At 38.2% G+C, this 26,894-nt stretch overlaps 1 protein-coding gene and 1 long non-coding RNA gene across 6 annotated transcripts in view; one reads left to right on the forward strand and one right to left on the reverse strand.

The window, feature by feature from the left end:
- Positions 1-26,894, reverse strand: part of pcbp3 (poly(rC) binding protein 3) — an 85,975-nt gene that overhangs the window by 23,481 nt on the left and 35,600 nt on the right. For all 5 annotated transcript variants that reach the window (XM_042494112.2, XM_042494110.2, XM_042494108.2 and 2 more), the window contains exon 6: positions 2,491-2,655. In XM_042494112.2, coding sequence (XP_042350046.1) covers positions 2,491-2,565 — 75 coding nt within the window. In that variant the 5' untranslated portion in view covers positions 2,566-2,655. The remainder of the gene's footprint in view (positions 1-2,490; positions 2,656-26,894) is intronic.
- The window catches only part of LOC148188476 (uncharacterized), a 38,868-nt gene continuing 18,197 nt past the window's right edge, over positions 6,224-26,894 (forward strand). Inside the window, exon 1 of the long non-coding RNA XR_015777609.1 lies at positions 6,224-6,696. This is a non-coding gene — a long non-coding RNA (uncharacterized LOC148188476). The remainder of the gene's footprint in view (positions 6,697-26,894) is intronic.

Consider the following 26,894-nt stretch of genomic DNA (forward strand, 5'->3'; position numbering starts at 1 on the left):
TTGTAAGATGAAAATTATTTCCCGCAGTGAAAACAAAGATCTTATTTACTTTTATTTGACAGTTAAGAAACAATACATTATGAGGACAAAAAAGCTCCAATGGCATTTTAAGTCTTGTGTTTGATTTTTCTTGGCTTTATATTTGAGAAAAACTCTGCTTGCAGCTAGGCTAATTTATGCAAAGTAAAATGTCATGGGCTTATGCTAAAAACATTAGCATGTTGTGTATATGGGGAAAACTTGCCAAGAATAAGAGAATTGTTTTGTCAGTGAACCTTATGAGTTATAGTGGTACCAAATTTTGTCATGTTGCTTTTGTTAAATGTTGTTTTTGTTGCTGGCTTTATATGAGTAAAAGAAAAGGGCTAATCTATACAATGTAAAATTCCCTAATCTCATGCTACTGCTGTTAACATGTTGTATTTGTGAGTTTAAGTGTTTTGTCTGTGAACCTTGTGAGTTATAATGAAGACAATCTTGTACTTGTGTTTGATATTGTCGCTATGTTTAGTGTGTGTTTTAAGTGTGTTTTGAATCAATCAAACTTTACAACCCTTTGTAACTGCAGAGCGACAGAGATGCACCACTGCACAAGTATGCTTACATTGGTGTAGGCCAATGGTTCCCAACTGGTGGGTTACAGTCCAAAAGTGGGTTGCAGGTCTGTTCTGCAAGTGATGTGTGAACATGTCAAGTTTGGGAAAAAAAACAACAACAACTTTATTTCGAGGTTTGTGAATTTCTGGGACTAAGGCCCCATGTTAAATTTTTAAACTATAAATCCACTTTTACACTGTGTCCTGGAAAACCTGAAAACACTAAAATCAGACAAGAACACACTGAGCAGCGCTGATAGAAGCCTGTCACTCTCTGAGTCTGAAGGTCTGCTTGTAAGGGCTATTTAACCATCTCAATCAGAGTCTCCGTTGGGTAAAATAGTGCAGAGGCATAGACAGTGGGACTGGAAGATGAACACAACTGCTGTCCAGCCATCAAAATGTTCTTATACAGGGAAACGACAATCAGTGGAAGAGCAGAGGGTGACACAAGTCCAACCTCTGAATCAGTCCCATCATAAAGCTTTAAGAAGGTGCAGTCAAATCAAAGCTCAGCACCCTCATACTTAACACCAAAGGTCAGGTTTTATTCCCAGGTGGATGCAACACCCTGCACAGAACCTGCTGCCATGGTGAGACTGGGGCATGAGGAAACACCATGATACAGAGGAGATAAGATGAGGACATTTTGAGTGGTGGAGCCATGATGTGAAGAGTTTCACAGGGGAACATCTCCTCAAAAACGTCCAATAACACTGTCCATGCCTTGTGACAAGGCTGTCACAGCCTGTAGGCACTGTAGCTCTACCACTGCATGAATTCCAATATTACCGTTCTCTAACAGGCCATATATCTGGTGATCGGATATGTATTGGATGTAGGACCACAAATGAAAGTGACCCAGATCTAAAAAAAAATAAAAATAAAACAAAAAAAATCTTTGTCCACACTACTCTCAAAAAAATCAGGTCAGTGGCACATGAAAGCAAAAAATAGTATTTGTACCACATTTTCCTCTAATGTGAATATAGCCATAGAGCCTGTTTATACCACATATTAACATATATTTTACTGAACATAATTGGAGAGTCATGGGTCTCCATGTGACACTTTCGATACTGCCTACATCACTTATACTAGAGGGTCTAAGGGCCCCGCACACAGTTATCATGTTCACACTCTTGCTAGCTGCCCACTAGTCAAGGTTGTGGTTGTGTTGGTAGATCTGGGGGTATTGCAGAATTCAACACGTCCTCTTCCACACGGCACAATGATGGAAGGTCACGCAAGACCCCATTTGATTTGCCGTAAAATGAGAAAGTTATAGAACATTCGTAAAACAGCCACCCTGTTCTGCATTGATGATGTAGTCCATGTCGACAGACAAAGCAGGATGCAGTAGGGTTTACACTACAAAAGATATATGGTAAAATTAATATCATACTACCTCTGGATCACAATACATCTTGGTGGTCATTTACACTTGTATTTAGTGCTGTCCACTTATGATCGGATCACCCATGACACATGAGTACCAGGTAGGGCCACAGGATCTCTGTCTAAAATCAGTTGGTCCAAGTCCAAGCAGAGATAACAGCTGATGACATCATCAGAGCTATAATTTAGATTTGACAAATCTCCTCCAGAGCCACAGAAGACACCAAACAGCTGCGTTTACAGGCAGAGCAGAAATCTCCATCACTAGTATAAAAAATAAAATCAGTGAAGTGACCCTTTGAGTTTTGAGGCTACTGCTATACTGGGAGCAAATAATAAGTCTAGACTCTATGAAGAGATTTTAAATTCAACCAAGTCCAATTGGTTGCTTAAAATGTAATAAATAATTTTAAAGGTCTCTTCAATTAAAATAAAAGTTTTAAAAAACTTTGCTAAATGTCTTACTTTACAGCCAGTTTAAAAGCCTGCGCCTTACTTTTCCGTGCATGAGGAGGCGGATGGTCAGGGTGACATTGAGGCCACCCTCTGACTGGACTTTGGTTGGCTCCATGCTGAGGGGAAGTAAGAGTGAAGCACCGTCCTGGAATGGGATGTCCTCAGAAGGAGAAGGGGTAGGGTGGTATTCCAGCCAGCCAGTCACCTGCCAAACACAAAAAAAACATGCTATATGCACCAAATGTGACAAATTTCTGATTTGTTGTGTCGTGGTTTTTTAAGGGTGCATGACAAAGCATATAGTACTGTATAACTTTGTATACCTGTTTATAGAAAATTCTTAGACATAAATCCTCCCCAAAACATGTGCTCACTTGTATTTTAGGAACCTTACACGTCACCACATCTCAAGCTGCAGCTGATAATTTTCCCATAAATGTGGGCTAAAATTAAAACACTGTACTGGGGAGTCTGGAAACACAGCATGGCAAAGCATCACTATTATGCAGTCCCCACACAATTTTTCCTCCATGAATGATACATAATTGTGCAGAGAAGACCCGCAGATAACTCAGCATAATCAGATTCGGCTCCCCCAGGTTTCCCCCAGGTTTACCCCAGCTGTCTCAAAAATTAAAAATAAAAAAGTAACCAGCTTGTTTTGATTTTAATTGGACAGCTCACAACACATGAGGGAGCAACTCATCTAACCTTTTACATGGTAAATATAAGAATACATTGGGGATGCTCAGTGGTTTACAAGTCATAATATCAACCACTAAAGGGTCATTAGTCACAAAGGACTATGCTGGAGATGAAACTAAATGATTATAATGAATGCATTGACTAAATTCCTGAAAATGAATATCTCAGTGTAATAATGTTCACTAGAAGGTGGAGCATGATGACTTGCAGAATCCATAGTGGAAAAGTCTTCACCGGTAAAAGGCTCTTTCCCATGAGTCAGACTTTAAAGTTTTACTCCAGTGCCCTCATTACAGTTAGTCAAATTACTTTGCTGCCCTTTGCCTTTGCTGCTAAGGCAAAGGCAAACAAGACAGTCTATATGCATAGAGGCTCTAAGGTGGCTCTGTCAAAATGGGAAAGTTACCTTTTTTTGTAGATTAAGTTTTAAGAAATGACTCGTTGTTCTGTTCACGCATTGTGTTCTCTTGCTATGTCTACATGGCGTATATTACAGAATAAATCATGTAATACTAATTTAAGAAATAGTTTCTGCTTGGTTGCCAAGGGCTGACATTAATTTATGGTGTAATGCCTCTGTAAAGATCTCTATAGGGCTCACAGTTCATTAGGAAGATTACATGCCATTGTATTGCATGTGAGCAAATTCATTTTTAAGTAACATATATATGCAGTTACTGTGATTTGTGATTGTGAGCATAATAATAGGAGACACTTCCACTTAAGTTACAGCACTGAATTGGTCTTAGAATAGAAACAGATCTTCCTACAGGTGACATAGGTTGCTCCCTAGGGCGCCACCCAGAGGGGGTACAGCTAAGACCTGACCACAAGCAATATTCTCAGAGGCTTCACTCTGTTAAACAGCCTCGTTCTGCTATTAAAAGAAACAAAGAGCTAATAGAACAACAGCCAAGCCAAAGGAAGAAGAAAACACTGAGTTTGTCAAAAGGAAACCAATTGAAAATGTATGATTGTTAAAACAAAACAAAAAATAGCCTATAAAAATAATAGAGACACTGAAATCTAAAATATCAGGAAATCTCTATGGAGAAATATTCTCAGGAAATTATCTGCCCAAAATTTATCCAAATTGGTCATTTTATTCCCCAAAATTTTTGTAGGGGGCCTTGCTGAGGGTGCAGAATGTGTATGCTCCAGTACTGGATTAAATTGCTGGAACAAATTACTGTATATCTTTTTTCTACTTTGAATTTAAATATCAGCTGTGCCATGTAAAATAGAAACTGAATTCGCTGTTGATGAAAAGTTTAAAAAAGCATGTGGCTTTGGTCACATGTGGTGTTTTCTAACCATTTGGCCACTGTCATTACACACAAACAGCATGATCCAAGTGTTAATTTCCACACCCACCCTGTTGGCTCTCTGCTGTTATCATTACCTACACAAGTTATCATTTAATTTTCTGCAGATATCAAAACGCTCCAGAGAATTCTCACCAATCTCTTCGCCTGCTCTGTACAGTTGTGATATTTTAGCAAATTCCAATTTTCAGCCAGACACAACCTTAGGCTATTGTTGTTTTTGTGCTCATACTAAAAGACAATGCCCCCCTTCCTCCTGTCCTTGCCTTTGTTTCTCAAAATATAGACTTCAGGCAATATTGTTTGTACTTGTAATTCTTAATTGACGAACAATGGGAAATATCACTCAAAAGTAAAGTTTAGCAATTTTCAGTTATAGGAAACAAAAAACAAAACAAAACAGGAATCCTCATTGAAAGGGGGGTAAAAGATGAATTTATCAGTTCAGGTAGAACAATGCTCCTATGGACTCAGTGGCATAGGTTTGAGTCATGGATGTATTGGTTTGAATAGTGACAGCAGTCTCGCGATACTGTCGGAAAGGCCCGTAGTAGGACCAAGCCCCCAGGAAGTGCGCCATGCTCTGATGCAAAATTTCATGGATATATCAGCAAAATTTACATAGTGGCCGAAAGCAGAATTACAGCGTCATGTGATGCACACTGGCCCAGAAAGACTTTTCCCCATTTGCTTAACATTGGGAAAGAGACGTCCTTAAATCACTGGATAATTTTTTTTTAGACACATTGACTTTTCAGAGTGCATTTTTAAATAGTCATTATTTAAAACATTAAGTCCTAAAAATGTAAAATGCACCATTTTCCGAAGATAGAGGTATTTCTCCAGACATAAAATGAACGTGCATAGGATCCGGACTCCACCTTGTTCACGCGCATGCAACTCTTGGAGTACCTGACACAACACAGACTTTGTGCCGGCTTTAGTAAAGGATATTTTTTAATCATAAATCATCATTTTTACAATTTTGCAACACATCCATACACTGTTGGCTGTAAGCCTGTAATATGGACGTCTTACTGTGTCTGTATCAGAGACTGAATATACAGTCTGTGGTCTGTATTCAAACTACTGGTAATCAGTAAGCAGTGCAGAGCATTAGTGACAGTTATTAAACGGTACTGAATGTAGTAATTACTTAAAGTTGAGCTGTGTAATAATACCCGAGGCAATGTTACAAGGCACCACCTTTTATTACATTTTTGTGGGCAAACACTTTTTGATTCTGTTAATTTCATTTCTCCAGTCGTGATTACAATATGATTCCCTGATTTGTAGGCTATATTGATTTGTGTATAGAGAGATAGATATACCATTATCTGATTATCACGTAAATATTAAAACCGATATACCGTCGATTTGCGGCTATTGCCAATAAGCTAAGCTACTATGCATTGATGTATTATGTAAGGAAGAGGAAATGCTCGTGAAGGAGCCCTGCTTGCGTCGAGCAATAGGGTTATTAGTGTGAGGGAGCCGGAGTCAGCGCTCGGGTACACTCGGCTGCGTTCGGCTGTCATCAATCACTACTACGCACGCTCTATGGGCCAGTAGATCCGGGTATTTTACACGTTTCTAAACCATGGATCATGGATGCCTTCCTTATAATACATTTATGGAAGTATTGCATAATATAATACATCCATGATGTATTGTTCTAAACCCGGAAAAAGAGTTTTCTCTGCTCATGCGCCATTGAGCAGCTCTCATAGGAATGACCGAAGCCCCGCCCCCACGGCTGTATCCAGATTTGTAGTAGATCCATGAGTAGGACGCCAGGTGAAGCCGGCTCCTGATTAATTGTCACGAAATGTTGACGCTGTCACGCCACTGCGGAGCTGTAAGTGGGCCCTGAAAGCTGTAAACGGGCTTTGAAAACTGTCGAAAATGTGGGAAGAAGCCAGCCAGACTACACAGCAAACTGGGAGAGAAAAATTGAAGTGAGCTGACTGGTGAACCGTCATGACGACAGGAGCTAACGTTAGCTGAAGCGAACAACGCGAACACTGACCGTGCTGCAGAAAACAACAGTGAAAGGTGGACTACTTGACTACTGGTAAAAAACAAAAAAAACAAAACAAAAACGACGACACGAAACTTCAGCAACTCCTCCAGAGGGAAATGAACTCTTAATATAGACATGGGTATTGACCAGTTAGCCTTCCCGAAGAACGGAGAAAGACCTTCATTTCAATATTGTAAGTAAAGTAACCGTAAATAACCCTCTGTCTCCTGCTGTTAATGCTACTAGCTCAATGGCACAACCGAGGGGGGCAACCTGCCCCCCTCGGTTGTGCCCCCCCTAGTACAGTTGGGTCCCTTGACATCTCAGCTCAAATTATATGAATGAAAATGGGTTTTATGGGTACCCAGTAATTTCCCCTAAATTTGAGTGCTCCTGAAAATGTTTTGTTCCTTAATCAATGTAGGCTACTCCTTCAAAATAAAGCTCTATATTTATCATTTTAAAGGAAATCACAAATTTGAAGAACACTGACACATGCACAAATTGGCCTACATAACATTTTAAAACCATATAGTCTATGTACATCAGAAAATTAGTAATATTAACTTTAAATAGAGAAACCAAATTGACACATCTTCAAGTAGCCTATATTACCAGGCTACTAAACCATCATCGTTAAATGATTTTTGATTTTGCTGTGCCACAACTATCAAAGATTTTGAGGGGTGCCATTGTACTAGCTTAGTGAGTATGTGTCCAGCAGTCGTGTCTCTATTTGTTAATTTGTCTGCACTGTTCCTGACTCTATGGAGATTATTGCTTGGATGTAGAGTAAGGAACACTGCTTTCCTACAGGATTCTTAATTTGTGATTTTGTTTTACTTTTTGGTAAATGGACTAGGCCCACGTTTTCACTGTGTGTGACTTTTTGCAGACGATGTGGAGGGTCTAGTAGTTGATTAACTCTTTTAAAATCCTATGTGACCTGTAATGTAGAGTTATAAGAGAAGGAATGCTGTAGGCCTGTCCATGCTATTTTGTATGCCAAGCATAAGTTAGATGTGTAAGTCACATATTTGATACATGCACTTTTTTGAGGTGATGGTGTAGGATTTAAATGTCATGTGAATACACGGTTGTACTCCACCATCGCTGTGGGATTTTGTTTGCAAAATGAAACCAGAAGCCTGTGTCTTCATGTCTCGCTGTGTTTTTGAAAGGACTTGTCAGACCTTCAAACTAAAATGAGTGTTTTTAGTTTGAAGGTCTGACAAGTCCTTTCAAAAACACAGCGAGACATGAAGACACAGGCTTCTGGTTTCATTCGTTCATTTAAGCACCCCCTCAAATAGAACAACTGTTCCTAGTCCTGCTTCTGTGGTTTAAATGGGCCAGAACTAGTGTCTGATGACATCAGCACTTTTGGGTCATAATACTAGGAATATTTCCCATTGCTGCATTACATCTCACAGCATACAGCATTAAGGAAATAAGATAAAACTGTATTTCTCTTGAGGGAAAATGCTTAAGAGATGTTTTTTCTTGTGCTGTGTACTTTAGATTGCCAGGGCGATCAGGTGATACAGTTGTGGCCCCGTTTTTTTTTTTTTTTACCAGTACATGTGTTACATTCTTCATCTGTCCAGAGAATATTGACCACATATGTTACATGGTTGATATTTGGCTTCCCTATATTAAAATTGTGTCTTAGGATCTCCTGTAATGCCTTAGTCGTTACAAATTACAAATTTACAAATTTACAAATTTAAAGGAGTTTTGAGGAAAAAAATGTAATCAGCCTAAGTGTCTGACATAATCTTAGCATGAACAAAGGCATTAATTTATATGATATATTTGGAAAAAAATGCAAAATTGGTATTTGTCTGAAGGTAAAGTGCTCCATACATGCTCCTAATTTACATTTTAGTCCAATTAATTTGGTTACAGCAAAGTGATAGATGCAGTGTCAAAACAAATTACTTGCAAACAAATCTGCCAACTTGGTGCATGTTAGGCTTAGTGCTTTTTGCACCTCCTGGTGATGTTTTTTTTCTTTTTTCTTCAAACCAACTAGCAACACCTGAAAAGCAGTGAAATCATAATGTGCTGGCTTAAAAAAAAAAGCACATCACCCCAAAAACCTTTTCACGTGTCTCCTACCTGTTCAAGCTCTAATGACCATAGTGTGTCTGTTAAAAGGTGTCAGACAGCAGAATGTGTGCAGCAGCCACATGTGCTAACAAGCTCATGTGTCCACTCTTTGGTAAACTTTGCAAGAGAAATAACTGAAAAACCGCTCAAATATTATGTTGGCATTATTGGAAGCATTTTCTTTTTTTTTGTGGGTTCACCTTGTATTGCGGTACAGGGAAGGCTTGCCTCATATCCTGTGTGCTGATTATTGTTTACTGAATCTTATCGCTGCATTATGATTTTCTTATTTAATTTGTCACAATCTGCTTCTGGCTGCTGCCCCTTGTGATGCACCAAACAAATAGAACAGCACTTGTGCGTTTGTCCTTGCTGTTTGAAAGATGTGTCCTTGTTATGGCTGTGTTTAAGGGCAAAGCCTGACTTGTTGTTGTTTTACTTTTGGAGAAACCTCTTTAAAATGTAAGATTTAGGTAAGTGCGGTATATGGATCAAAAACCAAGCGAAAATGTTATTAGAAGACCATGAGAACAATGAGAATATATGATACCCTGTTAGCCATCTACAGCATGCAGCATATAAAGGCTAAAGCAGGCGAGGCCAAACTTTTTTTGATTGTGGACCATATACAGAAGAATGTAGTCATATGGGCCAAACAGAAGAAAATACATTTTTTAAAGATTTCAACCAGTTCTGCGGTAAGAAAATCAGTGTCACCTGACCAGAAAAGCCCATCTGCCATAGAAAATTCATATATAAAAAAATACTACACAAATCTACGAAACACTTTAATGGTTGACATCACAGTATAAGTGTAATCTCATATTAAAAGAAGTATTTGTCTATCCTCCATCTTTACAGGTCCTCCCCTGTATTTACTAAGGCACTTTTTTTTTCTTAGAAATCAATTATTGTAGGTGAAATAAAGACATCTTGTGTTGAAATTAAGAAGTGCAATGGCAGGGTTTGCCAGTAGTAGTTGTTCAAAAAAATGCTTTTTATTGATTTAAACCATTTTTTATTGGGATTTTTTTAAAAAAAAGTCTGACAGGCTGTGGGGGAGAAGGAGATGCGATGCACAATCTCTGCCTGATTGCATTTTTTTCTCAATATAATAATGATATTAATGATGGTAACTTTATTTTTGTAGCACCTTTAAAAACAGTTTTTTTTACAAAGTGCTTTGACAGACAAAGCAAAGGCAGGAACTCAGGGAATAATAAAAATAGATATCAACAATCGAGCCAAACAGAGAAAGGTATAGGATAGTCAAAAAGGCCAGAACAAAATACATATACAAAGGTCAAAAAGAATAAAGCACATTTTTAGAATTTTTTTGAAAATATAAAAATAAATGCAATAAAGGCCAAACAAATAATAAAAGAGGAAATCTAACAAGACAAGAAGATGAGATGACATCACATCAGTGGGGCTAAAATAAAGGTAGGATGATAAAAACCGATGAAGAAGAGAAAGATAAGTAGAGAAGTAGATAAATTAAACGTGACAAGATGGTAAGAGCAGGCCATAAGAAAGATGGAGTACAAATAAATAGAGTGAGAGCAGTTAAATGAAAAGAGAAAGAGATTTACAATAAAATAAAAAAAATATGAATAAATAAGTAAATAAAGGTGACATCAAATAAAAGTAAGTCTGAGTTTTAAGCAGTGATTTAAAAGATGTCACTGATTCTGCATGTCTTATCTCCTCAGGTAGATACGGTAAAAAGACAATATACACCATATGATAATCTTTAATTTTGATATTATGGTATGCCTTGAAACCCGTATAACCTGGCCAAGAATTACAATGGCATGTAACTACAGCTTGTGATGTTTACACCCTGATTTTTGTAGCTTAAGATATAGCATGTTATACGGTGGGCTACAGTGTGGCAGCAAGTAATTGATAAAATTATTTAAAATAAATCTGAAGAATAGTGAGCAACGAATTTTATCACTGGTAAGTTGGGTCTATGTTATAATGCGCGGGATGTGCTGAGACAGTGTCTCTTTTATGTCTGACTGTTCTCTGTTGACACCGAGCTCGTGAAATATGCAATTCTGTTGCATCATGTACACAAACCAAGAACCTATCAGCTGTGCACTTGAGGTCAGACCGGAGATAGAACTGTTTCTTTAAATAAACACCATGGCTGAGAGGTGAAGCAGTAATTAGTGAAACTACTCTTGATTAAATCTAGTGATCAATCTGTTTGATATACCATCTTTTGTTATACAGCACACCAATTGCACTGGTGCACTGAGGCATTGGCATTGCAATTACAATGAATCTCTTTCCTCTCAGCCTATTTTGCTGCAGTTGCTATGGCAAACTAACACAGAGGCGTAATCACTGTTGCTTCTAAAGAGCAAATTGCTACTAAATCAATATATCCATACCCCAATCGGTAATGTGAAACAGGTGTTTTTGTTTGTCAGCTGACGGTTTACACAAAGGCACATTGGGGCACAATGATCACAACAATGATTTTCTAGTCTTTGTAATTTAGTGTTGCTTTGCTTTGTCAAATCTTACATGTGCAACAAGGTAAATCCCATTGTGTCAGTGGTGGGAGAGGAGGGTCATGTTATTTTCTGTTCCTTTATTTGATTGTATTTCATATTACTTTTTTCTTATGTTATATGTTAAGTCGACCTTACACTTTTCATGGCAGTTTCCATCACAATCAATTTCAATGAGTGCCCTTGAATATCTTTGGAAAGCTTTTTTGAGCATTGGATGTCTAAATTATTATTCCCATTGTCCATTCATGTTTTTTTTAAAGGAAAATCAGTGCTTTAGGGAAGCAATTAGCCTTTGACATACAACGTATTTACAACAGCAGCAACATAATCAGGGATGTCGAACAGGAATTGGAACAAAGATAAACTCAAATGACTGAAAACCACACAATTTTGTCTAACTGAATTAGCTGCATACATTCTTATTAATTGAATTATACTAAATAAATATGCCTGTTTTATAGGGACTAAGTTTTGTAAAAAAAACAAAAACAAAAAAAAACTCTGTAGGACTGTATAAATGATGTACTAGCTACCTTGACTGACTCATTGGTTTGTGGACGGCTGTTTTGAAGCCTTGCATTTCGCATTTAGTTGCCATCTTGTTTTTTTGAAGCCATAAGTTACCATATTTTGGCGAGAGGCTGGAGATGTGGAGTAGCAAGGGGTGGATCTGACTCACAGACACCCTGTCGCTCACTGCTCTTAATTATTGGTAAATTTGGGCCTTAATAAAATGTAAAGGGGTTTATTTTTATTTTTTATTTAAATTCAATCCCTCCTGCACAGCTGTCATGAATGTTAAATTTAGATATAAAAGACACAACCAGACTATGGAAAGCTATGAAATGCGAGCTGTCAAACTCCCTTTTACACACAGTTAAAATGCTGAGCCTTAAAATGCTGCACATGACTACACATATGAAGGAAGCATTGCCACTGTCATTCACAGATGTCTTTGAATTCAGGTCAAAAAGCAGTCGAAAAGCATCTATATTGAATAAAACTGTCCATTTTATCCCACCAGTTTTGATCATGTTGGTCTCTCATCAAAAACTTTACATTTTTCCTGTCCGAAATTATTTGTGATATTGATATTGCGCAGAATGCAAGAGTGCAGCTTGTCTCTTACTCATTTAACCAATACAGATGAGTAGTTACAAGTGGAAATACTTAAAAATGTGCTTTTCCTAGCAGAGGTTTTGGCAAAAAAATGACATTGGAGCTGACATTAGTCAGGAGCAGTATTTTAGCAATCGCTTGGCTTTCCTGCATCCTGTAGTTTAAATCATCAGATCCCGCTGCGTTTCTAAATATAATAGACGGCAAAGCGAGTGCCATTGCTTACCAGGAACATCTTTGTTTGGGTTAATCATTAAATGTTAGCTATGAGTCCCAACACATTCCCTGTATAGCAGGACACTGTCCAAGATTTTAAAATGGTCTCTCAGACATAAACAGACTCGACGAATGTTAGAAAATGACATGTAGAGAAGCGGAAGGAGAAGGTTGAATATATCCGCAGCTACACATGCAGAGAAGCCTTTTGTTACAGCACTTCAGTCTGCAAGCAGCCATCCTGCCAGACCCATTTGCCCCAACAGTGGACTGTAAAACTGTCATCTCTGATCAGTTAGCCAGGTTGAGATCTCAGCCTGCCTTCCACGAAAAGGCTGACGGCCCCTTGCATTGTCCCTCTGCCACCTAGCATTAGCTTGGAGGGCTAACATAGTTTAATGGTGCGTGTCTGCTAATAAGCCATGCAAGCTGACAGCTTCTCTTTTCTTTATTCTCACCAGAAAATCCAATTAAAAGATTTTTTTTCATGCCATCATTAATCATTGATGGAAAACATAAATCTATCCAAAACTGATTAAAAACATAATAATGAAGGCGCAGCTAACTGTAAAACTGTCCTCCCTGTTTCCATATAAAAAGAAAACTGTTTTTTCAGTTGCATCATGAACTAAAATCCATGTTCCAGACAATATAAGATTGTTGTTCACTGTGCCACTGCCACTGCCACTGTGCAGCACACACCCACACCTAAGAACTCAACACACATAACTGCCTGTTTGAGACTAGTAATTTAAGCAAGTCATTTAGTAGTTTTATGGTAACTGAAGGGATTTCATATTAGCACCCTATTAGTTTCAGTTATTATCCTGCAATAACAAACTAGGGAGGTCTCGATTTTGAATCTATTAAAAGATGAATCCATATTAGATGATTAACACACCAAGACATAACATCTCATCCAATCAGGGCGATTCGCTGGAAAAGTTTAGGATTCTTATCCGCTCTGATTAGCTCCCCCCTCAAGGTGTCACACTGCATAGACTTAAAAAACAGTCGCCAAGCAGACAGGCCCGGAAATAAGATATTTACCATTAGAATCAAACCATTTGAACACAGAAATATTTAATGCTCATCTGTGACATAATTTGTAATTATTCAGAAAATATTTACCTTTATGCAGCTCCAAACAGTTGACCACCACTTCAGCTGATAACAAAAGATGGCCAAAATGGCATTGAAATATTATTCCCCCACCCCCCACCCCATCACGAAGTCAAGATGAAATACCGGCTAGTCATTGGCCGACACGTGGAATCATGTGGGCGATACATCATAACTAGTGACGTCACCTTTGGCGTGTAACCCGAAAAAAGAGGTTTAGGACAAACACGGCAGCCATTCTACCCATTTCGTCATGCATTGACCAATGCGTGGGCAAGTGGTCTCGGCGAGGTGGGCAGAGGACATGATTTGCCCCAGATTAGGATGCCCCTTAGGGTGTGTGTGGGGGGAGGGCTGGAGGTGGCAAACAATTGAAATGGGTGTCTGGATATTCTGACTGACATGTCAGCAAAGCTATCAAACATGGTAGCTAAATGTTGCTGTCAGCTTGCTGATAAATTCGGCTTCTGTGCTGCCTCTCTGATTTTGTGTGCATCTTGTTGTATTCTACCTGGTTTCTCTGCTTTACTCACTGTAAACCCAGAATCGTACCAGAAAGGTTTGGTTCACAGTGGAGCAGAATACAGCAGGGATATGTGCTAATAAGGACTGGCCACCTGGACTACCAAGCCCCTAAGTTGTTGGCCAAACTACATTTTTGATAGCCCAAATGTGAACTTCTATAAAAACAATAGCTCATAAAGGAGGCAGTTTACTATAACCTCATACTGCTTAACTGTGACACTTCAATAAATGAAAAGACATAAATAGATTGAAAACATCCCTGCAGGGCTTAATTTGTGCCCGTTATTGTCGGAACGAAATCTGGCACCTCCCACTTTTGGGCCAGAACCTGTTTAATTGGATCTGGCACCTCCTGTGTCACTATGAAAATATGTAAATACATTTTCGTCTAATATTTAATGTTGTCTGTCTTGCTAGTCTTTATTTTACATTGAAGTTGCACAAAAATCCCTTGTTTGACTATTTTATGAGAGTTTTAAATCAGATTTGAGAGAGAGAGGGGAAGTTAGAGGGAGAGCGAGAGAGAAAATACTTTGACTTTGGGTAAACTGCAGGTTGATTTAATATGGACTGCCCATAGCAGCAAGGAGGAAACTGGCTTAATGGCAAAAATTATAATATAATAATATAATTTCCTTTAACTAGCCACCCAGGCGGACCCTAAGCAGGCCAAAGTCATTTTGGCAGATCGATATAGAACTATATCCAGAGATAGGATATAGAACTGCCTGAGGCATAGGGAGTAAAGAAACAAACAGGGGAAAGGAGGCCGAAGACTCTATGGATCTTTTATGGGCTGTTTTGGACAAATAAGCATGAAGGCTGAAAGAGATTTTTTGATATTCTCTGCTGTGTCTGTGCTGATTATTGATTTGGGGGGTAGCAATATAATTAATGCAATATATGCTATTGTCTGGCTTAAGGTTATTTTGGTGTCTACATGTTTTTGGTGTATGATTACTGTAAGCCCATGTTTGGCGTTTTGGCTCCTCACTGGTGAAATGATGATGCACGCCTGTGGCTGTATTAAAGGTGGTGTGTGAAGTGTACTGAAATAGGATGGAGGTACAGATAGACAGACGTAATGTAGCCTGCTTGTTCTTCGTGGTTCTAAAATAAAAAATCGTCCCTAATTTTAATTTCCTGGCTGTAGGAACAAGACAAAGAAGTTATAAGAGAAAGTATGCGCTTCAAACTGTTAACAGCTGTTTCCATAGGTCTCGTCCTGCTGATTTTGAGTGGACAGAATAGTCTTGATAAATGAATCTAAACAAATATTGCTCTCTTTGTGAAGACAGTGTTGTGTAGGTTTGTACAGTTGCAAAAGCTAGCACCCATGCAGTCCAATATGTTGCATACACTGTGGATTTTGATGCATTTTGTGATTTTTACCTCCTGCTCTGAGCCCCCAGAACATCCCCCTTGTTTTGGAACGCCCTACTTTACAAATTAAGCACTGCATCTCTGTAAAGATATACATTTTTCTCTCATTTCTTTTCTCTCTCTTAGCTTATTTGATTTTTAAACAGCAACATATCTGTGTTAACTGTTGTTTCTTATTGTTTTGTATTCAGTTTATGTAAAGCACTTTGTAATGTAAGTGATAACAGTTACATATACATTTTGTTATCTAAGTACAAGCACTTCGGCCATATAACGTGCTTCATTGCATGACTGGTGTAAATGTATCTGGTTATTTGCTTTTATTTCTGGCAGAAGTTTGTTAAAATGTAAACACTGATGTACTTTTTTTTTTTTTTTTTTATTTTTTTTTTTGTCTTTTTTCAAAGAAGAAAACAACATAAGTAAGACACATACTCCATCGCTCTACAATGAGAATAAACAGCTTCAAATTACAGAGAGTGATAAGTGCAGAGTATGTAACGAAGGAACATTAACACAGATTATAAACTAACAAAAAAGGGAGGGGGGGGGCATGATGCCCTATACTTTTCTCCATCATGATAGCTGAGGCTGTGAGTTTTCAATGAATCTGGTCCATTTTTCCCAGCGTTGATGCAGAGACCTTGCTTCCAGTCTTAAGTAAAAAGTCAGTTTTTCCATAAAGTATAACTCCTTAACGATGTCCAGCCACTGCCCTGTGGTAGGCGGGTCAGCTTTCAACCAGTTTCTTATGATGGCCTTTTTACTGGCCAGTATTAGAATTTTAAAAAGATAAGTGTCCTTGTTATGAATAATGTCCTCTGTCATCAGGCCCAGGTACAGGGTTCGAGGGTCTCTAGGCACCTTGTACTTTAAAATCACTTCCAGGATCAATGTAACTCCGTCCCAAAATGGTTGCAGGTTTGAGCAGGACCAGAACACATGCGAGTGATTGGCACTCATCTGCCCACATTGTCTCCAGCATTGTTGTGGTAAACCCAGTTGTTTACTTTTAATATGAGGTGTGATGAAATAGCGGATTAAATTTTTCCACCCGAATTCCCTCCATCTTTTAGAGCTAGTGGAGGTTTGTTGAGTTCTGCAGATAGAGCGCCAATCGCTCTCTGTTAGCTCAATGCAGCTCTGAATCCCATTTCAACTTCACATAAAGAGAATTCCTACCATTCCGTTTCTGTAGTCCTCTGTACAGTTTAGTCACAATCTTAGTCGGTGTTAGTTCATATGCACTTGTAAACACTTCAACCACTCCAGCGTCTTCTGCTGACAGTCTTTTTTTAATCTCAGTATCATAGAAATGTCTTAACTGTAGATATCTAAAAAAGTCTCCATTTTCCAAATTAAATTCCTCTTTAAATTGTTGAAATGTTTTAAAACTCTTACCCTCTAAGAGAGTACATATAGCTGTCATCCCTTTTACTGTCCAGCTTGCAAAGGCATTGTCCAGCACTCCAGGACCAAACCGAGGTGTATGAGATGGCCAAACCAGAAGTTTAATTTCACTTTCCAAATTATATTTTCTAACAATTTCATACCAAATTTTTAATGAATCTTCTATTATTGAATTTCAATTCAATTCAATTCAAACACTGATGTACTTTTAATTCACCTCCAAACTGTACTTCAGTAAAATTACAGTTATTTACTGTAAACTTGCCATGTTGTCATATTAAACAGCAGTCCACTGTTAAATCGGAAACAGACCTGTAACAGAAACACACAGTACTTTTTTGGCCGTTTGCACACTCAGAGCACTTCAAAGATATGAGCCACATTCATGCATTCACACAAACATTCACATACTGGTGGCCAAGCTACTGTACAAGGTGCCACGTGCTCCTCAGTTTTTAACCATTCATACACTGTCACACACTGATGGAACAGCCAATAGGAGTTCAGTATCTTGACCAGGGATACTTTGATATGTTGACTGGAGGAGCTGGGGATCAAACCCCCGGCCTTCTGATTAGAGGACGACCAACTGAGCCACAGTAGCTTTAATGTTCCTCTGAACAGAAATTCTTAGTCCTGCTGTGTTTAGCTCGATTAGCTATTAGCTCTGTCAGCAGAACTCTGCAGCCCACTGGCTGCTAACTGGCTCTCCCTTCAGTAATAACAGCATTAAGACATGCTTCATGTATTTGCTTGATCCTATTTGTCATCTGCCATGCGAGAGTTAAACATACAAAAATTGCTTTTGTTGAGGAGGTTTCCCAGAGAGGATGTTCTGTTATCAGTAGGATGAGAGGATGCCGTTATTCTTGAGCCCCGGCTAGCTTGTGACGAGTACTATTTGCTGTTTTTTCGGAATGTTGAGGTAAAATGGGCAAATGAATCGGGATATTTGTGAAACTGTAACTTTACATAAACAAGGGCTGGCAGTATGGGGACTTTTTAGATGTATGTAACTTTTTATCTAGGCAATCTAATTGAACCACCCAGTCTCATTCTCAAGAGATACCTGATAAAAGTTAGTGGTCACAGGGGGCCACCTACAGGCGATATTGAATGGCTAGAGAGTAACTTTTTGCAGTTGGACAATAGCTAATGGTTATTCCTGTACAGACTGAAATATTTTATTGATAAAACCCTTGAAAACAACAATCATGCTGACTTTTCTTGCTACATACAAATGACCATGCAGCTGTGATTCTTATGCCACTGTGTTGCTACAAGCAAACAGAATGGTTACTAATGAACTATGAAATTGAATGATTCCATTTTTCTGCCTAAGGACCCAGTCCCAGACACTCTCCAGCGGATTTTGTGATTGACTGATAACACATTTGCAATTACTTTCCAGGTCAATAACGACTCTTGCAAACCTTACTCTTATCTTACCGGGCAGTTTTATGTTTGTTTTATTAATTTACATCCATTCTGATAGAGCTCGCTCCTGTCAGTGTCTGTAAGTCATATATTTGTCTTGTGTTTTGTCTATGTGGTAGAGACCCTGCATGCACAATAAGTAGTGTTTGGTAAGGTCTGTGACTGTGTGTCTGTATGTTGAATATATGTATATACTATACACTAAATATACCTAACTATTACCAATATACTTTATCTACAGTTGCCTTCAGCATTAGTACATTCGCTTTTAGGGTTTGAGAATACTGAGAAAATTATTAAGATCTCAAAGCATAGGGGTCATGGTTTGAAAAACTTAATTTGTAATGCTTTGGGCTGAAGTGATCTGTCAAAGAAAAGGAGGTCACTTTGTGTTTTAAGTTTCCCCTGGAACCTTCTACAACCAGAAATCCATAGAAAAGTCTATCATAACACGCTAATGGGAAACTGTGCCTGATCCCACATGTGGAATTGAGCTCACAAAATTGTTCATTAGGTGTTTTGTTAGCATGATTAATCATCTACAACTCCTTAGAAAAACTATTTGCTGCGGGTGTGTCATAAAATAACGTGCAGACACAGAAAGTGGCTTGTCTTTCTACACCTTTATGCTCCTGCTCATGGGATTTTTAGCAATGTTTGGTGCTTTTAGGACCAAATTGTCAGTCTCTTAAATATATTAAATATTAAATATAGTAGTGAGAGAAAAAATATATATAAAATGGTGTTTTATTAAAAAGGCATAACCATATTAATAGCAGCAACTGTTAATTAGGGAAACAGCATCTTAATGGTCAGACATACTAAACAGACATCAAAGAACTACTGGTGGCAGGATTGTTGCCACTAGTACACGCCACAGAATTTACAGCCAACCAGCTAAGGCACAGTGTAAGGGACAAATTTATGACGACTGAAAAGCCGGCAGAGGCTGTATTCTTGCCAAAGCCAGTAACTGATCTGGCCAGTCATAAGCTGGTGCTGGTGCTGGTGACTGAGAGGCCATCAGTGGCAAAAGAGAAGCTGGCAGTCCATCAGACAAAGGTGGTAACTTGTGTCTAACTTAGCAGTTCACTGGATCAGCTACTCGCTTGGTTGGTCCTTTGGTTCTGAGGCTGGTAGCTAGCATGCCAAGGCCAGCAACCTATCTGAGCGGCTTCTGGAGCAGCCTCATCATTAGCTTCTATGGCTGGTAACCTAAGGAGAGCAACCCACTGGTATGGCGTCTGGGGTGGCTGGCCATTAGCAACAACTAGCGACTCAGTGCTGATAGGAACTTAATGGTGCATTCAGATGCATCTTGTAAACTCTGATATTTATCCTGGAATGGCCACAAAGGTTGTTTAAAACAGGAATGTTTCTTTCTTCTTCTTTTCCTTTAATTAAATCCATATGTCTGCCATTACTTTCTTGTTCTTTAATACAATATTTTCAATGATTATGAGCTAAAATCATAATGTCCCATTCAGTTCTACACAGGCAGATTTTAAAAATTCCATTTAAAAAAATCATTGGTTTCACCTTACTATGGTAGTTAATAGCCTTGGAAGTTAATTGCTTGCCAAGCTAGAAGCCGATCTAGTGGATTGCCAATCACCAGCCGCAGCTTATCAGTGTCTTAATCAGTAGCTGGCTGGCTTTGGCAAGGACATAGCCTCTGCCGATTTCTGAGTTGTGTTTGGTTTTTTAAAAATTTTTTTATACCTTATACTGTGCCATAACCAGCATGTATGTTCTGCGCCTGCATAAGAGGAAACAACTCCATACCAGCAGGTGGCAATAGTCTGTAATTGTCATTCAAAAAGACAAACTGACAGGATTTGTTCCAATTACTAGTAAGCCAGTCAGCACATTAGAAACGCATTTATTGAGCGAACATGACACAAACAATACAAACCATTTCTACCAAAGAGCTCAGTGACTAAAAAATTAATCTTACCTAATACAACAAGTCACGCCCTCTTGACTTTTGTTGTTTGTTTGCCTTCCTCACTTAGGTTTCTCTTCTCGTGCACTGAGCTGACTGAGAATCTGCCAAAAAACAGCCGACAAGGGTCAACAAGGGCGGATTAGTGCCATTGATGCAAGACACATCACAAAAGCTAGGCCAACAGAAGCTCACCAATGGCCCAACATTCACCAGTGTCCAACAGCGTGTCAGGGCTCCTAATGTAACACTGAATCATTTACTGAAATTAGATACTACAGCAGCTGATCATGTATTTAGTGTAGCACAGTTAAAGTATTTGTGTTACTTTTACAATGGCTCTTATGACTTGAGTATGCTAACACTGTTGTTTCTTGGTTTTGGTGTCAGTGACAATTAATGATTTTGTCACAGTGCTGTTAGGAAAAACAGTTTTTCACATTCCTGTAGCAGGATAATATTACTGTAACCAGACGATAGACAACTTCCATGTGTTTGTGCTTCAGGTTCCTATAGTTCTTAATGTAAGTTACATGGTCTCCTCTCCAATGGCCTCAAGTTAGTTATTATCTTTTCAGATGGGGCTAATACAGTATCCACCTGAACCTTGACCTTTTCAGAGAGAATGAAAAGGTCAAATGCAGTAATAATCACACTGAGATATGTCCAGGGATTTTTCTGCACAGAAAAACAAAGTCTATCTTAACAAGGTATTCATCTGAAAGCCAGTGCAGAGGGTCAGGTAAAAAAAGGGAAGAGCAGAAAGGTCAGTTCTTTCTTAAATGTATCACTTTCTCCTGGGCATGTAGGCTTATTCTTATTTAACTTAAGGCTTCTGAAGTGTGGCTGAGTAGACATTGACCAATCACAAATAAAAACACAATAAGTCCACACATGGATCAATGTTCATATCTGTATCAAGAGCGGAGCACCATCAAAGTCTTTTACAAACTGAACAGGAGTTGTTTTATAAGATGTGGCTTTACAATTAAGTGGGACAATTCACTCAACAGGCTTGTTCAGCGGATAACAAATGGCCTTCAGGCAGTGAATCTAATTTCATTCGCAATGATACATTTTTTCACAACTGCTTTTTCAAAGATAAATCACTGATATTAAATGGTGAGTTCACAAATAATAGATAATATCAGCAGGAAGAACAAACACATTGCAGGTATTGAGCCCAAAACAAAATAATTTCCCCAGGAGCACCATCCTTCTTAGCTTAAGTGCCTACGGCACTGTCTGAACTCTAATCACATCCCACCTCCTCAAGCCAAATACCTAATGTATTAAATTCTCTTTCAAAACATTTCCAGTAGTTTCCTTACATAGTAGGCTGCTAGACAGAGCTCTTAAACAAATACTTTCCATGCCCATATGCCTTGTGTAGGGTGAAGTCATGTAAATTGTAAATTGAGACTTTATATGATAAATTAAACCATATTGTTACACCAAGAAAACAACATAAAACTCAGAATAATACCTTAAGTGTTACATTTAGATCTTGTTGTAGATCTCTGCTATATTTGTATGAACAAAATATGTTGTTGTAAAGTAATTTAGAAATTTTGGACCTTTAAACACTTAGAGAACCTACCTCACTCGGCTGATGTGTTCAGGTTAAACGGAACTGCCATGTTTCAGTTTAGCCATTAAGCTATCAAATCATTAATGTGACTATTCGTTAAAAAGATTGTCTAACTTTTCAGCAAATTCATTCTGTGCCCCGTCCTGTTTCTAAATTTGGACGTTTTTGTGGGTCAGTGAACGCAGCACAGGTGAAACTGAGATCTGTTTTTCATTCAGCAGCAGTTTGTGGAGTTAGAGTTGCGAGATGTATAACTGATCAGTCAATTATGATCACAGCCTATCAGATCGATAGATGTGAGGTGCAGCAGCTGCAGAAGAAGTGAAAACAAACTCTTAGACCCAGCACAATGAACGGTTAGGTTTCACTTTCACTGCCCCTGCCAGTCTGCTGCTCCATCTGTGCCCAGAGTACAATGAAACGCACAGTGCAAACATTTTTCTGCTATTTGGATTGTATCATAACAAAAAATCACTCATTATGTGTCCAACAGCTAACAATACAGGATGATAATCAAACAGTTTTCACATACATCCACCCCTATCACACATAAACACAATATACACATTACTGTCATCATTATCTCCAAATGTAGGCATTAAGAGGCATGCTGAATTATAAAATCTCACTCTGTAGCTTAATTTATTGCATAATTAGTTTTCCCTAAGTAAGCCCTAACAAGAGTAAATATACAGGCTGTGGGCTGGTATACTCCCAGGAAAATGCATTAATGGTTGTTTGCATTTATAGATGCTGCTTTCATATTTTTTCTTTCTAATGTTTCTTTGAAAAAAAAATGCTGCGTTTGGTGATAGAGCACTCAAATAAACCAAGTAAGTGACAGCCTCTGCCCTTTTCAACATCCATTTTGAAGCTATGTTGGCAGTTCCAAATAGCAGCAAAAGGTAAAGGTTTGAAAATTTTAACTTCAAAATCCAGGCATGTCAAAGCATATTTACCGGTCCAACCGGTCTGTGATGCTTCATATGAAAGAAAAACTTAAGGGAGGAAGGAAGAGAAAAAGTGAAGGTATTTCCTGGCAACTGATAAGACGACAGTTTGTTGTTAAATATCCAGTTCATTACTTTGCGCCAGTGTACGTAAATGGGTGCCAGAATTTCATTTTGATAATTGTGTGGTTATGACATGACTGAAACCACCCTGTCAGCAGCATACCAGACTGTGGCCAGCCTTTTAGTGCGTCTTGTCCAGTTATGTACATGACACATGACACATGTCACAGTTTAAGACAGCCAAAAAGAAAAAGAAAGCGGCATGGGACAATAAAAAAAAAACAAAAAGCAGCTTGTCCACAAATAAGGAAGTCTGTTCATCTCAAACTGATGATTTTGTACTTGATTGGTCAAAGCTGATATATATAATTTGTCAGGACAAAAGACAAATAGTTAAGCAGCTGAGATGCAACCGTGTGGACAGATGATTTGTGTCCTCACAAAACCATTGATCACTGTCCTGATGTCTCTCCTTGTTAGATATTTTGGCCAAGAATTAAGGGAAACATACCAGTGCATGATCTTCCTCAAAACAACCACTTTCCATGGAAGTCTAAACCGTTGACATATCAATGTCAATCAAAGTGTCAGGTTTCATGACATCTGTCAGCTTTCCAGAAAAGCGGCAGCGAATTTATCTCATTCCCTGCATGAATTGGCACATCCCAGCAACTGTACCATGACCACTTCTTCTGTCGTCGTGACACATTCAGTCTGGGCTACGGGCATCATTTGACATGTGTCAAGCGGCTGATGTGGGACTTTCGTCTGATCAAAGACAAAAGTGGCCTTAAAGTAGATCTAAACAAATCAAATTTAGATTTTTTAAAATATTTGCTAGAGTTTGCTAAATTATCAGTTAGACACAAAACAATATCACAATGTAAATGAGGACGTAAAGAAAGATATGTATTTAAATAAAGAATAAAATAAACATGATGGTCAAAATTAGTTTATTTTAACTTAAAAATACTTTATATTTTTTATACTATAAAAACTTTATTTTGATTTGTTCCATTCATAGGAAGAGGTGCAGAATTACATGTGTTTTTTTCCCACTTTGAACCCACCTCTCTATTCACCTCCCTTCCAAGATAAATTAATTGAAAGAAAGAAAAAAATTAAAAAAAAAAAAACAGATGTGCAAGATGCGATTTAATAGAGTGGTCAGACTGCTTTAAATTTTCTGTAAATTATGGTAGTTAAAGGGCACCAGGTTAATTTGCTGTTGCAATATTAGATTTAGTTCAAGTAAAGGACAGAGTTCCTACATATCTTATGAAGTGAATACATTCCATCTAAATGTCTCTAATTAATAATTTAGTGTTAGTTTAATGACATGGCTCATCTGTAGTGGCATGGTTGATTCTTAAAAGCAGAAACAAAGCATGTTTATGCTGTAAACTACCTCATGGTGCATTGACTAATGTCTCCAAAAGCAATAAAACAAATTTAAGAGAGAGATTCATTTGCAGAAGTAGCCATTAAGACAGAGAGGAGCAGGAAGCTGTTTAGTTGGTATTTGGTGCATGGGAAACCCCCTGCAAGATTTGAGAGTTAAATGAGTCTCAGGGATCATGTCATGAAAGCAAATTCCAACCAGCTCATTAATATTTGACTTCATTGCATTGCTTTATTACTCCTCCCTGGCGAGTTTCCGGATAGTGCTGAAGAGGGCCCAATTAATAGCAACATAATGAAGGAAGAACTGCTGTGTGAAATTCTGTTGCCTAAAAAGTTGTTTAAGAACTGTTACTAGTACTGTAGAGTAGATTCATCAGGTCTCAGTGAGGTGTGTTAACGTGTGTGTATGTATATATACTTTTTAATTGTTCCCATTGGTTGGTAAATTGTACATCCTTCTTATTTACTGAATGGATGCACGTGCCTGATTTATATATATCTTTCTGTCAGACAGTAATTTCCAAAAGGAAAAAGAAGCCATGGTATTGGCTCTCTGTAAAGCCAAACTCCACTGAGAAAAACAGGGATTTAACATCACTGAACACAGGAGCTGCTGCCTCGGTCAGTTAAGTAGTTTTGCTTACTGCGTGACTTCAGCATTTAGAAGGGTTCATTTGGATACAGCAATGTCACACAATTAAAATAATAACTATTTAACTGAATCAATTGTAATATTGTATCAATGCTGAGATGAAAAGTATTGATTTTTTTTATTTTGAATATGTATATAAATACTGCAAATAAAACTTTTGGTAGTGCTTTCTAGTCCACTATATACATGTTTCTGCAATAACAATGATCAAAATAAAATGAAAACTTTATCTTATTAATCAAAAGCAGAGATTGACAATGTTTTTACTTAATTTGCAGTTTAAAAAGGGTAATAAATTGCAGTATATATTATCACAGTACTCAGCAAATTGAAAAACATTTAAAAATTGTTATAGTATTGTATTATGACCCAAGTATTGTGGTAATATTGTATTGTGGGGCCTCTGGTGATTTCCACCTCTGAGGAGTACTTCGTACAACCCCACCTCAAAAAGTCTGTACAATCCCTTCACAGTATGAGCAGCTGTATCTAAGTGAAGGCCAAAAATTGCTGAGAAAGAGCATATATGCCCAGTGAAGCATGAATAAATGTGGTCCAGTGCTGTCGTTTTTATACAACTCAGCATCTTGCCTCGTTGTTTCAGTTTGATGTACTGCACTTAGTGGCATTGGTTTATACTAATCCTATTATTAATCTGATATAATCTTGTTCAGAATTAAGTCAATGAGCCGTCAGCCCTAACAGAGATGCTACTGTGCTTAGTCTTTCTATTATCCTCACTTGTCTGGAAATTGAAAGAGCAACAAGCAACACGCTCATAAAATCAGTCATAATTAACTATCAGCGGCTGTGCCTGAGTAATTAGGGTAAAACCAAATTTTACTTGGATCCATAAAAACAAATCATATCAGCCTACCTGATTAAGTTTGAAAAAGCAAAATAACTTCCTTCATTAAAAACTATTAAAATGTAATGTAGAATTGATGAATACACTAATCGAACCTAATGAATTATGTGTCAGGTTTTATTTAGGCATTCAAAAACTTATAATGTGTTGCGGTGCTGCCATCTCTTTAATTTGGCTTGTAGAGTTCCCTCAGTGGAAGTTTTCAAAAGAAATTTGTCTGAACCATATGTGCAAGTATATCAAATCTCCAACGTGTTTGTACCTTGTTAATCTTTCTGTATGGTGCATGCTGCAGACTGTATAGTATGGTCAGAGGTAGCAGAGGCACAATGTTCTTCCCCTATAGGGTTATGAAAAAAAGCCAATACATGCTGACATAGTTCTTATCAGTCCAAAGCAGTGCTCTATACAGAGAGCCAGCTTAGATATTTTTTCTGAGGATCAATCTATAAAGCTTTGCTGCAACTATTTTAAAGTCAGAACACACATACATGTGTATGCGCAGGCGCATACAAACATGCTCAAAGGATTTAAATACAAAGAGGTAGACAGGCAGACCAGCATATCCACGCAGGGAAACTTGAAAGGAAACATGCATTTTTATTTCCTTTCTTCCCCCGCACAGTCTTGATGTTTTTGCTCTCATAAGAAGCAATGATGGTGAACAGAAAGCTTGTATGAACTTAAAGCGAGGCGGTATCAGTCACAGCTACACATATGGACTCCACTGTGATGTGGGAAGTCATGGGGAGCAATGCAATATGAGCTAATACTGATAGAAATACGCGACCAACCTGACTGTAGTGGGCGACTCTTCTGTGAGGTTATTTGTACCTTAATTCATTCCCTTGCAGGCATCATTCCAACTATATTCTTAACTCCCCTCCTTTAATAAATGTGTCAAAGGTGTAAGAAAGGCTTTCTATGTCTGACCCGGCAACAAAACAGCACAATAAAATGGTTTCTAAGTGAGACTTTGGTTCAGATTTGTGCAGAGCAGTAACTGAGCAGGTCTCTGTTGTTATTGTCGATGGCTCTTTGATTTCTCAATTGACTTAACATTTGA

This window comes from Plectropomus leopardus, chromosome 10, assembly GCF_026936395.1.
Source record: "Plectropomus leopardus strain MGB_pleo_1.0 chromosome 10, ASM2693639v1, whole genome shotgun sequence".
Lineage (NCBI taxonomy): Eukaryota > Metazoa > Chordata > Actinopteri > Perciformes > Serranidae > Plectropomus > Plectropomus leopardus.